Source organism: Cyphomyrmex costatus, unplaced genomic scaffold (assembly GCF_001594065.2).
Source record: "Cyphomyrmex costatus isolate MS0001 unplaced genomic scaffold, Ccosl1.0 scaffold223, whole genome shotgun sequence".
Classification (NCBI taxonomy): Eukaryota; Metazoa; Arthropoda; class Insecta; order Hymenoptera; family Formicidae; genus Cyphomyrmex; species Cyphomyrmex costatus.
Window position 1 is genome coordinate 148,055 of NW_017276291.1, and position 16,944 is coordinate 164,998.

Sequence of the window (16,944 nt, forward strand, 5' to 3'; positions counted from 1 at the left end):
GACCCGCGGTGAATAACACGCGACTACCCGGAGTATCATTCCGTCCCTGCGAACCACCGGGACGGATATCCCGCAAAGCGGTCAGCGCGGCCCCAGCCGCGAATGAGAAGGAAGCGCTAGCGCGGCCCTACAGAGTCGTGGTGTTCGCGCGTTCACCTCGCGTTGGAGCGACGGATCTGCCCGACATAAGAAACAGACTGAGCGCAAAGATCACGCGAACCGTACAGACCTCTGATTCGTACTCCGCGTCCGGGGCTCGTCGACTCCCGGACGTGATAGGTATATAAAATTAAATGCAGATCGGATAGTTCATTCGAAAAATACAAGGCACGATTGTGTGCGCGAGGTTTCCTACAGAAAAAAAAAGTATAGATTTTCACAACACTTTTTCACTTGTAACAAGATACGATTTTATTCTAGTGTATTATTAGCGTTAATTAACGTTAATTATAATATACGAAATGAATATACAACAATTCAATGTTAAAGCTGCCGTTTTACATGGGAAACTGGGGAATATTATCTTTGATAACATATATATATACTAACACTTTAACTTAATAAAAAAGGTATCCCCTTTTCCTTATTTAATTGTTTCTTTTATGGCTTATATAAATACGGAGACACATTGATAGGGACAGGCACAGTAATAGGGACGGATACCCTCTATGTTGCTTCTTTTTTCTTTTCGTTTGAAATCGCTATATTTATGTTCTATATTTAATTCCTGACTCTGTTCCTCATCTATGTATTTTTGACTTATGAGTATATGTATGGCAAGGTGTCTTGTATGTTCTTTATAGGCGATTTTTGGCGTGCCTCTGGTATAGCAACCAAAAGCAACCGTGGTTGAGGTTATCTTTGTCTTCTAATTCCTAAAAACGGAGATAGCCTTAGTCGCGGTTACTTTTGATTGCTATACTAGAAGCACGCCAAAAATCACTTTATGTCACTCACGCTTACCGGTTGCTTGCTTTAAATTCCTAAAAACGGAGATAGCCTTAGTCGCGGTTACTTTTGGTTGCTATACTAGAAGCACGCCAAAAATCACTTTATGTCACTCACGCTTACCGGTTGCTTGCTTTTTAGAAAGTGTTTTTGATACACATAATAAAATTGTATCTTATCTTATCAGATTCGTGTGAATTCATTATACAGTTCTAACAGACTAACTGCTATTTCTACATCTTTTGAATACACCCTGCAGTTCTGTGAGGACACTTGAGTGGGCCGGATGTGTTTCGTCCCGTCTCGAGTCATATTGCGCCTCGACCAATATTTTTGAAAAGTGTTGCCGACTTCGACTGTGCCTTGCATTTCATATTACGAGAGTCCTTTCATTCGTCTGGGCGCGTGGTCGTGCGGTACAGAGAACGTTTTACGGGCATCGTAGCCACAGGCGTCCAGTGCTTGGGGAGGGGAGGGGGGGGCGCGTCATTTTTGTTCGACACTGCATCATTCACTTATACTTATATCTGCTCGGTTTCGAGGCGGCCGATCCCTTGAATTCATAATTTTGATATTTACTTGCATTTTTCGCGGACCTCAGTGGCCCAGTATCAGTATTGTCTGCTCAAGGCTGCGGGACCAATCAAAGAAGAAGAAGATGAATTTACTGAATACATCCTGAGTAACACATCTAAACAAAGAACTCCATTTATTTCTTTCCTTAAACTAAATTCGCAAGTATCTCCTTCAATTTAATCACATAAATCTTTTGGACCTCTTGAAAGTTATTTTCTTTTATTGTACATTAGCGTAATCCTTCTTATCATAGAATGTTTTGCGTTATATCCAGTTAGAAGATCAAAGATGTATTTTGTATTTTTTGTGTCCTTATGTAACTTTCGAATTTAAGTTTTTTTATTCCATACTCGACAGAATTTAAATACGCTCATACATAATAATTGCAACGCACGCACAGGGTGACATTGACCTATGAGATTGACCGTCATGAGCTGGTAGAGTGGACTGAACTAAATCGAAAGGTTTTCTACGTTTTGCAATGTTTACAAGAATTATCGAGATAATAGCTGCGTTCAGCAGAAAAAGCAGCTTTGCAACTGTTGTGAAATTCTTGAATATGATTGGCTTATATACATTTAGATGTAATGAGGAAGTAAGGGCAAGAACAATCATTAAATAATTTTACAACAGTTGCAAAGCTGCTTTTTCTGCTGAACGCAACCATTAATTTTTAAAGATAGCCGAATAAACGCGTTCGCGCGGCCTACTACTGTCAAGCGTGTACGTCCACGGAACGTATGATGTGCGGGCCGCGGGGATAGTCTGGCAAGCGCGCTGTCCACTGTGCTTTCGAGACTTTCGAGTCGTGATGTTTAGAGACTCGCGACGATGTGCGTAGCACGAGGCGCTTATCAGACAGTTTCTACTCCCTACGTGCCTACGTTTATTTGGCTATATTTAAAAATTAATATTTCGTTAATTATTGCGAAAATTTCGAAACGGTAGAGGACTTTTCGATTCCGTTCAGTCCACTACCAGCTCATGACGGGTGATTTCATAGATTAATGTCACCCTGTACATATAGTATACAGAGTGTTTCATAATTAATTATAAAACTCTTGCATAGAGACAGAATGGATTAAACTGAGAAGAAAAGTCATATAATTTAATTTTGCATTTGTCGCATTAGTTAATAAATTATTAATTGATGAAAATAATTAAATTCGCTCAACCTACCGCCAAATGCAAGCGCGCTTTCGCCGGCATGTTGTTTACAAGCCGCTTGTAAACTAGCGGTGTAAGTTCAAGCGTTGTATTCATTAGAATAAGAATAAAATCTGTATTAAAGGCATATTGTCGGTTAATTTCTTATTAATAAAAAACAAGTAGTATATTTCCTAGGTATATATATATTCATATTATTTTATATATTTCCAGTATCTACAGTATATATAGATATATCTACAGTATATAGATGTATCAAACAAATAATCTTATGTGGACTAATTGTGATAAACGCTTTTTTGAGACCTTTTACTAACTCTCGAAAGGATTAGAAGCACAGACTCTGGTATAAAGTGTAATATATAAGACATAAGAAAATCAACCAATCGGTGTTCTTCCTTTTCTTTCTTTCCATGAAATAAAGAACTCTGGTTGATTTGCTTATGTCTTACACATTATGCAAGAGTCTTTGTTACCCGCTTTAATCGGAGTTTTACAATGAGTCTGTAGTCAGAACTTCCGACTCGGAAGTCTTAAGCAGGAAGTCTTGTAAGCCTTAATCAGTGAAGTTGATCAGTTGCCAACTTGTACCATTAAGATTAAGACTGATTGAGACTTTTGATTATCGACTCATTGTACAACCCATTATAAGGTGGTTGTACAGACTTTGAGCGAGAGCACAGTCTTACATAACGCATAAGAAAATAAATTAATGAAAGTAATTTTTTTCCTTCTTCCTCATAAAATAAAAGGACCCTGATTAAACGATTTTCTTGTACTTTATGCTTTACTTACGTATGTGTTATGCGAAAGTCTACTTCAGCTTTTTTACATAATAAGGCACAAGATAATTAATCAATCAATGTCCCTCATTTCATACTTTTATTACTTGTTTTATGCCTTATGCTTCGTGTCTTATGCCTTATGCGTTATGAAGCATCATGCAAAAGTCTGTGCAGCATTCTTTATTCTTTATAATATTGCCTTTGCGATTTGTGTGAGGCACATATTTGCAGGCGGGAGGTTGGTATAAAAGATAATTCGAGAGGAGTGTTACACCGCTCAAAAATGTAAAATTTTTCTGGCATAATATAAAAGTTATTCACATAATTATCCATAAAACGTTCTTGCACTTATTTTCGGAATTCTGATATTCAAATGATTAATTTGTATGAAGGGTACGCGAGTCTATTTACACCGTGGTGACCGACAGTAAACCCATTAATTTCCCACCCGTGCCAGGTCCACCTGCGCCCACCCTGTTTCCGTGAACCAACATTTCTTGCACGGTGGCAAATTCATCCAGAGTCGTTTTTTTACGCACCATCTTCTTATGACTTAGTTCGACAATGTTCAACGGCTTTTTGGATATCTTTTCCTCTGTATGCTCGCATATCAGCACATCATTAGTCTGTTGTATCTGCTGCTGTTGCTGTTGCAGTATCAGTTCCTGTTGACGTTGTTTGCGTTCGCGTGCACGTTCCAGTTGCCGTTTACGCTCCTCTTTGCTCCAATAGCGTCCGACCTGGTAAATAATAATGTATAAACTAAGTAAATAATTGTGAATAATAAAATTAATAAATGTATAAATAACAAACTAAATAAATAAATATGAATACGAAGCCTATAACAGTCTAGTTTGGATTTTATTAAGTGTGTCGGAAAGTTCCGTTCGTCTAGTGGCGAGTAGCTATAGCTAAAACTGTCGATAACTCAAATGTCTAAACTAAGCTTAATTTTTTAGTTTAAACATCCGTCAATAAAATTAAGTATATAAAAGTATATGTTTGCATCAATAACATTGCCTTTTAATGTATCGAAAACGTCGACATTTGAGCCAAATAAGAGACATTTGTGCGAAGCGTTAATCTTTTGCTTCAAATGGAAGAAAATTGCAGCTGAAGCTCATCGAAAGCTTGTAGAAGTTTATGGTGATAGTGCTCCTTTCGATAAAATATGCAGAGAATGGTTTCGATGCTTTTAAAGTGGTGATTTTGATGTGGAGGATCAGAGCGTTCTGGACGGCCAAAAGTATTTGAAGACGAAGAATTGCAGATATTAGTGGAGGAAAACCCATGTCAAACGCAAAAACAACTTGCAGAAACATTAAATTGTGCTCAATTTGTTATTTCCGATCGTTTGAAAGCCTTGGAAAAGATCTACAAAGAAGGAAAATGGGTCCCATATGAACTGAAGCCAAGAGACATTAAAAGGCGAAAAACCACCTGCAAAATTCTGCTTGCTAAGGCAACAAAGAAAAGGATTTTTGCACCGAATTGTGACTGTTGATGAAAAGTAGATCTATTTCGATAACATGACTTACACATGACTGCGGACAGAGAAGAAGAAAGAGGAGACGTTTCTTAATTTTTTATGAAAATCATCACTTTTTGATTACTTGTATGTCCAGAACGGTTCGACTGATTCAAAATTTTTTTAGTTCAAATTACTCGTGGCGATGCCGCCTTTCAGGATATATTACGTACGATTCAAAATTTTTTATATTTTAATAGTTATGTATCCCCCAAAAATAGACTTTGGTGGCTCGAAATAAGAGACTTGTAGTGTCTATTATTAATCTTTTAAATTTAAATTAAGTAGTAGTTTTTTTGAACATGGTCGGAAACTATCGCGTCTCCTGATATCTAACAATGAGGATGCTTTAGAATTGACAAAGACTTCAGTCGACACTCTACGTAATTTATCGCATCTTTGACAAGGCTCGTTTGCTCGCTAGCTCTCTTCAAGAGCGACAGCATCCCAAGTGACAACATTTAAATTGAAATTAAGCTAAAAACTATATCATTACAACTTTAGCGTTTTTACGCCATTGTACAAGAATATTATCACAGATTGAATCACGCCCTGTTGACCCGGTCAGGGTCAAAAGAAAAACAGCTCTTGTAGGCACAGAGTCTCGTGAAATAGTAGAGGTATTTGGGTCAGCACAATGACTGAGCCACGTGTAAACTGTCGTACTTTGGTACTTTATTAGAATCACCACATCTGAAATGGAGTATTTTTCTCCCAGAGATCACGAGATCAGGAAGGTGTGCTCAAAGAATGCTTAAAGCTATTAGCAGCGACTCCAACTTGACCGGTCTCTTTATTAGATTCGATCAAGCGATGTTCTAACACTTTGTGTTATTGATAAGAATTTTGTAGTCAATATCATGCATTTTCCTTTGGGTCTCTCATTCCCCAGGTTTTGAACTGAATTAATAAGCATCTCTCTAGCTATTTCGGACTTAATTCTATGAAAGATACTAATTCATGAATATTCCACAACTATCCTATAAAAACGAGGAGGTAGCGATATTCGTGCCTTCCGGTCTTCGTTACAATTTTGTATAAAATTAACTTTGACTACAGCTAAATTAACAGAATTTATCCACGTAACATGTCCAGGATTAATAATAATTAATTTGGTTCGTCTACTCGCTCTGTGAATGCATTTAAGCTCGGACCTTTAGATCTTTCAGTCCGTCCCTCAGCGACACTTTGAATATCTTTATTATATTAATCGTATGCAATATAGTTTCTCAAACTTTTTCTTTGGTTTATTGAGGAAAATGACCTACTGTTCTCAGAACTAGCTTCGATCGCCCGCTGATCCTTTCCGTCCTCTCTAGTAGACAATAACATTAAAGAACTATAAATCATTCATGTTGTTTTAAATCTTTTATACCAAGCGTAGTAATGGAAAAATGTGCATAAATACATCGCGTATGCACCTATGCACGCTATATCTAACGTAATAATAGTTTCTTTTTATACAACTTGCGTCCTGATTTGGACCTATTTATCGCCTATTTAGGTCGTTCTCGCTTATTCTCTAATCTCGTCTCATAGATATTAAGGTCGTTTGTTTTACTTATCTGTCCAACAATACCAGATACTTATGTGACTAGAGCCTTAGTCCTCACCTCATGTAACATCCTGTTCATCTAGTGCTCATATAGAGAGAACTCCACCAGTAGATATATAGATTTGGGGATCTATTTTTGTTTGTTTATTATCAAAGATTCCATGTGGAAGGTCAGTCAGATGTAAGGATCATCTCAGCAAAGTGTTTTGACATTTTAGCAATCAGTTTAAGCGTAATCAGTTAAACTTGAGCATATATCCTACAAAATTATTTTGAGGGTCTAATAGGGCTTATTTTCGGATTTTTACCTATATAAATTTTTAGATCTTTCAGCAAAATAATTTTTTCCGTACAGGACTGTTCAAACTTGTCATATTTCAAATAGTAATACGAATAGCAATAAGTTTAAGAAAATTGAGGATTTAGCTCTATCTTATTTTTGAGATGCAGAAAATGTGTCAATAAAAAATATATAATGATCGAAATTATGATAGAAATAAAATGATATTTTAATATTAATGATTAAAGTCTCTAAAATATCCTTGAAAAATGTTTCTTGGTTACAATAATAAAAACAAATATGTACATTAGTAAATGGAGTGAATACATTATAAATTTAAAATATTTTAAGGTATACTTAAACAAAATCAAATATTTTGTTTACCTGCTTTTTTCTACATACTCGTATATTTCATTCAGCGATATTATATCCGACATTTTTTTCTCTCTCCCGCAATAAGATGTAACGACACCCACAGATTCTTTCTCATTGTGCTGATCATATTTGAACATATAAAATTTGAAGAAATAAAAGTTTATTGTTTCCAAATTTGGCTCGAAAAGATAAATCGATTGATATCAATTGGTATTTACCTTCATTTCTGACATAGTATCGTCCTCGGTGGTGTGACCGGCTCTTTCTTCTGTTATCTTGATCGCTCGATTCCGAAGTATCCTATTCCTGACTGGTCGTCTGGCAATGTATCTCGTTCCATCCGCTCTCCTTTTTACTTTCCATTCCATTTGCACCTCGTTCTTGTCTTCCGGTGGTACCCAAGTAGTAGACGTGCATACTTGTTGACTACCGATAAACTGGTATTGTGTAAGATTTGGTGCCTGGAAGTTGCCATATGACTTGGGTTTCTTCGCACTGCTTGTGGATATCTCTTTAGATGTGAAATTTTTGCGGTTGAGAGCTTGCTTAAACAGCTGCTGTTGCAGCATCATTGTTTGTTGCAAATTTGCCACGTTCGTGTACATAGTATTGGCTGCCATAGTGTTGACGTTTATCGACGAAGGTTCATTACGATCTCTGTGATAATACGACGACAATGAACTTTTCTTTACATTCTGGTTTTTCGATGATTGTTTTGTTACTGCGAACGTTGCGGTTGGCGTCACCGGCATGGGACAATTACAACCACCTTTCTGCTGTTGTTGCTGCTGCAACGTCTTTGGCGGGCACAATACCAACGTGCTCATATAATGATCCCTCTCACCCTGATGCAGCTCCAGAGTTAGAGGATTACTGTGACAGGACTCGCCGGTATTGTAAGCACTCGAGCTATCTTTTTCTTCGCCGGAACTGTTGCTTTTTGAGGAAGAATGCCACTTCTGATTCTGCTGTCCGCTGGTCAAATGGTTTTGCACGGTTTCACCATGTTGCGTTGTCATGGCATGGTTTGTTTGTTGCATCCAATGTTGCTGATGGTGCTCGTATGGCGATGAGTAGATTGGCTCGCTGTCCGATTCTGGTATTGTTTCGTAGATATGCTCAATATCACTCCATACATGGCTCGAGTATGCCTCGATAAGTTTCACTGACAGTGGTGTTGTCGCTAATGGACTTGATTGCTGACCACGTAGAGATATACCCTCGAGTCTCTTTGAACAATCCATCAGCGATTCGTGCATTCGTTGCTTATTGCATTCTTCCGTGTGATGCTCTGGCAAGGTCGCGTTCTTGTCGACAAATTTCTGTGAGTTCTGCGATGAACATGTGGGTGATGAATTTGTGGAAAAGATGTTACTAGATTGTTGTTGTTGCGACAGCGGCGGTTGCTGCTGTTGCTGTTGAGTGTGTGATGGTATGGGTGGAGGTGCTTTCAAGCTACAATTGTCTCCCTCGTTGTTTTCTTTCGTTTGTTGTTGCTGTTGACGGATCAACTGCTCGATCATGCTATTTTGATATGCTGGTGGGTTTTCGGGCGAAAGCGGCGGCAAATCCTGAAATAGAATCATGGTTCATAATAAACAGATGTCTATATCACGCGTAAACGTCAATTGCTTTTTTGTTTCTTTATATAATTCAACTTACTTGTTGATAGATACGCCTATCATCATATTCATCGTCCTAAAATAAAAGAAGTAAATTGATAACATGTAAAAACCATATTTTGTTTTTTTATTTATATATAAGAAAATTATAATTATTTTCTGGAAGTGTTATCATATAATTATTCTATATTATACAAACGTTAAATCTTTTGCTCGAAAAGGATTCATAATTTTTGATAAAATGCTTTCAAATCTCTGTAACATTTTCATTGTATTTTCTATTTATTATACAATATTTTCAAGTTTATTAAATTTTATATTGAACATTTAAACATTATAATAATAAGAATGAAAACGAACTTGATATACACATCGACTGACGAGAATAGTCACTGCGTTTTTCGTCTCCGCAAACAGATTCTCGGTCTGCTCCTTGTTTGCAACATCCTTGCCATTGACCTGGAGCGAAAAGAAATGTTTTTTTCAATAAACAATGCAACCGCTATTTGATTTCCGGAATGAGTCACTGTTTGCATGTGAAAGAAATATACATAATATAATAAAATGCTTGTTTCAAATGTAATAAATTAAAAACCCGTTAAAATCTTTAATATTCGTAAGATGATTTAGGGCAAATTTTAGTTCGGTTGATGTAAACAAAAAGGGGCGTGCGTTTGCAAACGTCCGGTAGTGATGATTTTTGGATATGTCTTAAAGTTTGATATCCATTAAACTCCAACTTTTCCAATATGGCAGGCCGTCACTCGCGCCGCCTTCTTATTGTTAGAAAATTAATGTCTAAAATATATTTCTTTCGCAATATTGCTTTACTCGTGGATCCTACGATAAAAATAATTATAACCAATCTTGTACAGGAAAATATTTTCTATATTACTAAAATATTACTATTGTGTAAAATATTTTTTTCTTTAACAGATATCGAGCTGCGGCGCAAAGTGGAATAGTTTAGTAAAATTTCTAAGACAGCTACGTTTTCAGTTAATTTTCTTGGTAATTATGCAGTATAAGGAATACTATTTTCCAATGATCTTGACATATGTTGTCATGGTCATGACCCCGAGTGATCTTGAATAAATTTTAGCCATCACTCGTTGTTCGTTAAGTAACCAATCGCGAGTTTCAAGCTGCAGAAATTATCGTTTTTGTTATAATCAATAAATAAAAGTATGTTGAAAAGGGTTACGAGTCAAATTATAATTTTATAGATATGTACTTAATACAAAAGATTTATTTCGTAAATTGCTTGAAAATAAGTTTAGGATCGGAGTAGACCTTTTTACTAATAATCGCGTCTCTTGTATCATGACGTCGAGTCACTATTTTCTGGCTTTTTCCGACAGTTGGCTTTTTCTCACAACACGCAGTAACATATAGAAAACCGGTTTTCGCGAGATGTCTCGTTTGACGGTGTTCAGCGACACTCGGGTATCTTCGATGCGGTGTTCGTTATGGATCTAAAATTATGCTTGTCTTTTTTAAAAAATTCGGGCGCACCGCGTCCTTATCCCCGTATGCAAATTTCTCCGTATATGATGGCATTTACTATAATGGCATCGGCTGGTCGGCCGAGAACGATGCACAATTGGCAATACACGCGCATTATTATGATTTATTTATTAAATTATTATGAAAACACATTTTTTTTATCGAAAAGAAACAGCGGATTAGAATTTAGACTTGGAGAGAGAGAGAGATGTTGGGGAGCGATATATCAAATTTTTTTTTTACAAATTCTAAAAAAATTTCGGCGCGCATTTTAAATGAGTAATGCAAGTACATGTATGTATAGTATATATATTATTCATATTAAATTATTTAACGCATTAAAAATCCAGCTTTGATCGTTATGGCCAGTATTTCCTATTTCCTAAATAAAATATTTTTTTCAGGTAAAAAAAAAAGCTAGTAAAAAAATAGCTTATCAGAATTTTGTGTATCTCTAAAGTTTCACAATTTTTTAAATTTTCGAATAAGAAAATTTCTCTTAATTGTAAGTGAAATGGAATTCTTCAGTAAATCCACATGAATAAATCATTGTTTCAGTAAATACTGTTTTTGTATTCGCGGTATGGAATATATATGATAGTAACGAAAATTTTCTGATTTTTACCTGCAAGATTTGATCTCCTTCTCGTAACCGGCCATCCCGGGCTGCGAGACTTTCAGGAACTATTTCCGAAATATAAACCTCGGTATCGACGTCCTCGCTGCCGGAACCAGAACTATAGCACACAGTCAGTCCGAGCTTTTCGGCACTCTCGCTTTTCCGCAACGTCACCTCCTACAGCATTTCGCAACTACTGTTATGTAATGTTCGCCGTAGTAGACAATGTTGAGTGAAATTAAATATAATATATACCTGATTGCATGGGGTGTAACTCGTTAGTTATGTTAACGTTATCGTCATTTGACAAACATATTTTAGGAAAGTGAGCTTTTGCATATAATTTAATAGCACTTACAAGAGAAGATCTTTAATTCGGAAATTGCAAAAATTATAAGACTTTGGTAATACATGAAGAATATCCCGATATATGTATAAATTTCTTTTTTGCTGCTCGACTTTAATTTTTAAAAGAATAAATTTATTGAAAGTCGGATAATTTTTTGTTCGTGAAATTCTTATTTTATAAGAATATTGAACGATTTCATGGAAATATATTCTTTTAAATTTCAATACATTTTTTATAATTCTCTAAACATAAATTGTTAATTTTATAGGTAATTATTTACAAAATTGATAAATTTTCTAATTTCAACAATTAATAAATCTTTTTATTTAAACAACTAATAAATATTCTAATTAATAAATCTCATTAAGAGAAATAACTTCTTTATGAAACTTTCTTTACATTAGGGGACACATCTTTAATGACCTTGACATTAGCTGTGTTCAGCAGAAGGGTCTGAACACAGGATTACCGTAATACATTAAGACTCTTTCAAGACAATTAACAAGATTATTTTTAACTTGCTTACAAACAATTAGATTATTTTTATTTTTTTATCGAAAAATATGTTTTTTATTTTTATTTATATAGTACACACTATCAAGAAATATAGCGATGTCCATTAATTCTAAAGTCATACACCAAAGTTTATACGTTGCTTACGTCTACAACTTAAGTCTGTCTTAATGTATTATGGCAATCCTATGCTCAGAACTCGAAGTCAGCACTTAATGTAGGATTCACACTGCGTATTTCTAGATATATACGACAAGCATCGTTGTACGACAAAATATTGTTAGCTATATATCTAGAAAACAAGTCCTCCCATTGGATATCGTACCATCGTACGTCGGATGTCGCGTACGTAGAGTGAACCTACATAAGGTGATGCTGGAATAACGGCCCAACTTGATCGAAGTCGATAGTACAGTTTTTAAATTCCAAATTTGATAATAGTGACATCTTTTATTCATTTCTCATATTTACATTGTATATCGTTGTGTCTCACAAACGCATTCATCTGTCCTTATTTAATATTGCAATGCCATCTCTTGCAAGATCGAGCACCTCTACTGTTAGACATAATTTTTGTTTGGTTTTATTGCTTCACTCGTAATATACAATTGGAATCTTCCACGACTCCGTTCTCTTATTCTAAAGCCCCTAGATTGTTTCTACAAACATAATATTGGTTTTTAGGATTTTTTCGTTTTTTATAGGCAATTAGCTACTTATTTTATACGTGCAAGGCTTGAAACTTTTACATCCAGCACATAGTGACGAATCGACTTCAGAAGCCGATGACAAAACTGTAAGTGTCCAATTTTCTTTTGTTTTTTTATATTAAATTGTAGCTATTTCCCTATTGTCAACTTTAATTGTGGAGAAGGACTTTACAATTCGTAAAAGTAATTAAGAGTAATGAGTCATGGAAAATTAATCAAATTTTATCGATAAAATAGGACCTCCAGCATCACCTTGTCATGGTGACTGGTCTAGTTAGTCTAGTGAGGGACACCCAACAATGAAAGAAATAGGGAACAGAGAATAAAGAATAGGATGCAGGGAACAGTTCAATTTCAACATACAAAACACAAGTTTTAAGGGGATATTAAAGTCGTCCTACTTTACCATCATTTCCATTCGATGATGAATTTTCGAATTGGATTGACGGATTGCAAAATTGTTATTACAGAATTAAAGTACGCACAAGCAGGACCTCAGCTAGATTGTATTTCACGAGAAAATCGGAAAAAAATTGAAAATTTACTTACTTTTGGTTCGTACAGCTGTCACATCAGATCTATATTTGCTTGATATAAGAGTTTTATAGTCCATATATTGAAAATAAGCATCTAGCAGAGATCACATTATTGGAACAAATGATACCGAGTTTGTAAAACTAAGATAGAAAGTCTAAAAGAAAAGTTTTTTCACCGAATGGAAAATACGTGAATATGAATATTTTGCGAAGATTAGAGATGTCAACAGAGCCAAAATTCCGTGTAACAGTAGTTGTGCAGTCTTGCGAGAGATGGCGTGATATGGCATGATATTGTGGCGATCCGCCACCAGATGTCCAACGGGATTCATGTCAATTCTCGCAAGTATTTGAGACACGCAAATATCCTTCGTATAGAATCTCGATCTAAAAACTCCCCCAGGTGTCTTTGTAAGGTAGGCTCCCACTACAATGTCTTACTGATGAGTCTAGTAGTGTGAACCGGGACGAAATGCCGTGGCAGACCAAACCTTGCGTTGGCCCTCACAAAATATAAAAGGCCACAATTAGTTTGGTCTGCCGTGGCGTTTCGTCCCGGTCCTCACTACTAGACTCGTCAGTAAGGCATTGTAATGGGAACCTACCTTAGACGCCTGGGGGAGTTTTTTTGGGATCGAGGTTGTTATACAGGGTGTTTGAGAAGTAATGAAAAATTCTGTTGCATGGAGGTAGAATGGACTAAACTGAGAAGAAAAGTCCTCTACCATTTTACAATTTTCGTAATAGTTAACGGGATATTAATTTATAAAAATATCCAAATTCACCCGGCCCACCGCCAAATGCAAGCGCGCGGCTGGATCGACCGCCCAACCATGATATAATTTTTCATTACTTCTTTTTAAACATCCTGTATATAATCCTAATTATTCAATACCTCAAAATCGATGTCGTGAGTAAGAAAGTCCTCGAAACTGTCATTAGCTTGTTCTTCAATGGCGAAAGGAACAGGAAGTAACTCTTCCATTTCTATGAGACCAGTCCAGTCTGTTTGAACTGCCGTAGACACCAAAGTGCACGTTGTATTGTCCTTACTGACATCGTTGTTACACATTTCATCATTTGTCACATCTCTTTCGTTTATCGATACCTCATTTTTATCTTGACACGTGAGCTTTTCGTGCACTTTAGACAGTGTGTGAGGCACTTGTTGATGCCCACTAGGTTGTCGTCGAAGAACCTCTACGATAATTGGTTCCTGAGCTGATTGAAAACAGCGTACTGCATCCTCGTGACTAGAGTTTGAAACATCTTGCCCGTTCACCTAAAAACAAAGAAACATATATTAGTACGCTGACCTTGATGAAGGTTGATCATTTTTATGAATAAGGTAAATATTGACAACAGTGAATCCAGTTATGACCATGACGTATGTTGTTAATGTCCTAATTAAAGGGTCTCTTATAGGTTTGCACATCGGAGGTGGCGTAAAGGACAGAATGGGGATGTATTCAGTACCGTATACGTAGATATGTAAATAAGACGTCTACCTAGCTGGCCCCCCACTTAACCAAATCTTAATTTTAAAAATTGTATAATAATGCGCTATTTATGTACTATACATATCCGCAAATAAAAATTTTTGCGCTCATTCCGTTTAGCTAAAAAAAAATTTTTTTGTGGGGGAGCTGAGTAAGCACCAAGTCAGCCCCTCCACCCGTTAAAAACAATCGAATTAGAAAATTGAAAACACATGATTTATGCGCTATTAATGCGTTATTATATGCACACAGTTTTAATTTTTGCGCTGCAACCCTTAAGGCACTTCCCTCTTGGAGCGAACGGACATATTCTCATCTAAATCGTTAAAAATTACAAAATTATATACCTTGGCTCATTTTTTACTCGTATGAGCGCAAAAATTTTTATTTGCGGATATGTATAGCGCATAAATAGCGCATTATTATACAATTTTTAAAATTAAGATTTGATTAAGTGGGGGGGGGCCAGCTAGACAGACGTTTTTTCCAATTTATATCAAATAATATAACATTTTTTATTTTACTATACAGCAGGTTAGTATAAGAAACATTATTTTATCTTATTTAATTCTTATTGAATAAAATTACCGAAAATAAATGTTTCTTTTTTTTTAAATAGTAGCCATATCTATAACGTAAGTATTAATAAACAATTAGTTAAATTTCATATTAAGTCGCTTGCATTTACAAAATATGTAATATCTTTCCTTTTCAATTATAATAATATTAATTTTAATAAAAAAAAACTGTAAACGTGCGCGCATTTTTTTCTCTTCTGAGCAGAAAATAATATGTACATACATATTAATATAATATAAACAATCTGATATTACGTTGATTGAGCTGTTCAGATAGTTACGAATTTGCATAGTCGCTTTGGTTTTGTTGATAAATTTTGCATGATGTGGTATTACAAAGGGTTATACAATACAATAAATAAATGTGTAATTACACACATACACCCACGCAATATACGCGCACATGTGTCAAATAAGACACTTAAGTTTTTTGTCTTGGCAAATGAACTGCTTTTTAAGTAACAGTGTATACTGAATATATACAGGTGTGTCACGCAATTGGGGTTCTAGCACCTGTTCGTTGAAGAAAGAAATAAAGATAGAAAGAAGTTGAATAGCTTAATATTTTTCTATTAATCCATTTTTCTTTATAAGTGCAGGGAGACAAATTGCCTTTGCATTTCTTCTTTAATAGAATCATATTCTTTGCATAAATAACATTTATGTTGCATAAGAGTGTGTTATCTAAAAAATGTTTTTTAAATATCTTATGCATGTTATCTGGGTTGTGTCTCATTTGTATATTTCAATATTAATTCAATAGAAATTCAATATTAATAAATTTGCAGATTATGCTTAGGATTCTAATGCACTCTTTATAATTTGGTTACAGGACATTTTTTGTATATTTATTTTTCTATATTATGCTAAATAAAAATTAATAATATTTTCTACTGCGTAAAAGATATTATACATATATGCTCTCGCAAATATATATGTCAGAGTAGATCTTTTATAAATTCTTATAATAGAGTTTAGGAAAATTCATAAATTATGTTAGCATGCAATAAAGATAAGATTACTATGTTACATGCATTTTAATTATCGATTCTTCTTACTCCAAAAATATAATATTTGACGTAAAATCATTGCAGAAGTTGATATAATTTTCCTTGCGAATTTTCCCCTTTACTTTTAGTAAAAATTATTGCATATAGTATTTTATCACGCATATATATCATAAAATGTGTATGTTTAATATGCGACACGTAAGATTTATATATTGAATGCAAAATAAGATTTACGCATATTTAATTTTAGCTGACAAAGGCATAGATATTCCTACTTTATAATTGTGTGTTCTTGTAATAGTGATGTGAAAATTTATTATCCTCGATGAATAACAATTTGCGATAGATGAGAGTAAAAATTAATCATTCTTTGCTTCGGTTTAACTATTGGATACAGTTATCGAAGAAATAACGATTCTCTCTTTTTAGATCATGACATTATAGTATTTATTCTAAATTCTCTATAAGAGTATATACTCTTATAGAATTTAACTTGGCGCCAATTGTTGTAAAATATATTCATGTCAATACCTTTTATTAAAGCAAATTATGCGGTATTACATACTAAAAAAAAAAATATTGTAATTATCACAATCTATGGTCATTTTCAGTGACAACTGTGCATTCTTTTGATCGAATTATAAACATAATTATTATTATGTTTAACAGTAATAAAAATGGAATCAGTTATTTTACCGTATAATTATAGGCACAAGTACTAAACACTTTTTTCTTAATGCAAGAGGTACAATGTAATTGCACATATCTCTGGACGCGCAGAGTATACA

The 16,944-nt window shown here is 34.9% G+C and overlaps 1 protein-coding gene across 1 annotated transcript; it reads right to left on the reverse strand.

Moving 5' to 3' along the window:
* Positions 1-3,031: 3,031 nt before the first annotated feature.
* On the reverse strand, positions 3,032-11,147 carry Slip1 (SLo interacting protein 1). Its single transcript, XM_018539816.1, is given in 5 exon segments — positions 3,032-4,216; positions 7,433-8,785; positions 8,877-8,912; positions 9,197-9,295; positions 10,968-11,147. Coding segments are annotated over 5 exon segments (2,001 nt in total). The 3' UTR covers positions 3,032-3,883.
* Positions 11,148-16,944: the final 5,797 nt, after the last annotated feature.